At 30.2% G+C, this 1,700-nt stretch overlaps 1 protein-coding gene across 1 annotated transcript; it reads left to right on the top strand.

The window, feature by feature from the left end:
- LOC140862555 (major allergen Pru ar 1-like) lies at positions 1-971 on the top strand. Its single transcript, XM_073265582.1, has 2 exons — positions 1-275; positions 448-971. Exons 1-2 carry the CDS (start codon positions 92-94, stop codon positions 744-746), a joined length of 483 nt encoding a protein of 160 aa, XP_073121683.1. The 5' UTR covers positions 1-91; the 3' UTR covers positions 747-971.
- The last annotated feature ends 729 nt before the right edge of the window (positions 972-1,700 follow it).

The following is a 1,700-nucleotide window of genomic DNA, read 5'->3' as shown; positions in this document are numbered from 1 at the left end:
GCACACTACTCTAGTAATAAAATTCAAGTCTTGTTCATTAATTTAGTCTATCCTTTTGATTAGCAATATTATATTTTTGATTGTGAAAAGAATGGGTTTGATCACTTACGAGCATGAAGTTAGCTGTTCCATCCCACCGGCCAAGTTGTTCAAGGCCTTCATCCTCGATGGTGACAACCTCATCCCTAAGGTTTTGCCTCAGGCTTTTAAAAGCATCGAAAATATTCAAGGAGACGGTGGTGTTGGCACCGTCAAGTTGATCACTTTTGGCGAAGGTATATATCTAAATCTTATAAATATTAATTCTCCTTGGTGGGTTTTTTAATTTTCAACCAAAACTTATTATATATTTATTTTACTCATTTTCTTCATCAAATTAATTAACATTCATTATTTAACTTGAAAAATATTAATCCAATATCGGATATATATCATATTTAATTTTAGGTAGCCAATACAAGAGCGTGAAACACAGGGTCGATGAAATTGATGAGGCAAACCATGCCTACAAGTACTCTATCATTGAAGGTGATGTTTTAGGGGAAGATATTGAATCCATTTCCTACCATGTCAAGATCGAAGCCTCCGCTGATGGCGGCTCTGTCGTCAAGACTATTAGCCATTACCATACTAAACATGACGCCCACGGTATCACCGAAGAGAAGATCAAGGAAGGAAAAGAGAAAGCAAAGGCTATATTCAAAGCTGTTGAGGCTCACCTCCATGCACATCCTGATGCTTACTAAACCACCGCCGGCTCTCTTGTTTGGTTATAAATTAATTTGTGTGTTTTTGCAATCAGTATGTTTCTGGGTTTCTCATGATTTTTATTTGTACTTTTTTATTTTTTGTTTGTATGCGAGAGAAATAAATGGAAGCTGAAGACTTTTCTTCATGATGGGAAAGCATATGTATTTGCTAATATATATATGTCGTACCTAATAAAATACATGATCGAGTACTGATTTATATTTCTTGGGTAATAATGCTTTCTTCAATATTGGATGATCATGTGATTTTGTAAAATTTTTTAATTTAAAATTTCTCTTCAATTCCTCATATCAGTTAATTTATGAAATATTGCACACTAATTTGTGGAAGAACTTCTAGTAAAAATTAAACAAAGTAAGGAAAAATAATATCAATGTATTATCCAATACTATATATATAGAATTTATCCTTTAACTTAAAGTACATATAACCAATATTGGAAGATCTTACATAATGACAATTAATTAAGGAGATATTGGCCTATTATAATTTTTAAAAAAAAATAACAATTAGTTATATTAATTGCACCCTCTTAAAATATTATTTTATGTTTTGTCCATTAGATTAATATAATGTCCTTGCTACACCACTAAATATTATTATACATAGCATAAAATAGAGTGCAAATTATATCATTAAAATCGTTCAAAAATTATACTTGTTTTAATTGTTCGAAAGTGTATATGAAATTCACCTGAAGTCAACTTATCTGTACTGTTGAATGATATGAAATCTACGTACTATTCATATTTTATGGTGCATTAAGTTTATTAAATTAAGACATTATGTTTTATGATTGATGGCATTCAACGAAAGAATGTTGAGTTGTGATTTTATTGGTCGTTAATCTTTTTTTTTTCTATTTTATTTTAGTCCACAAAAACTACAAATTAAAATATGTGGTTCTCGAGATAAACGAGTATATGAAT

This window comes from Henckelia pumila, chromosome 4 (assembly GCF_033568475.1).
Source record: "Henckelia pumila isolate YLH828 chromosome 4, ASM3356847v2, whole genome shotgun sequence".
In the NCBI taxonomy this organism is placed as follows: Eukaryota; Viridiplantae; Streptophyta; class Magnoliopsida; order Lamiales; family Gesneriaceae; genus Henckelia; species Henckelia pumila.
Note: the sequence above shows the minus strand (reverse complement) of the source record. Positions and strands in the feature narration are given on the sequence as shown.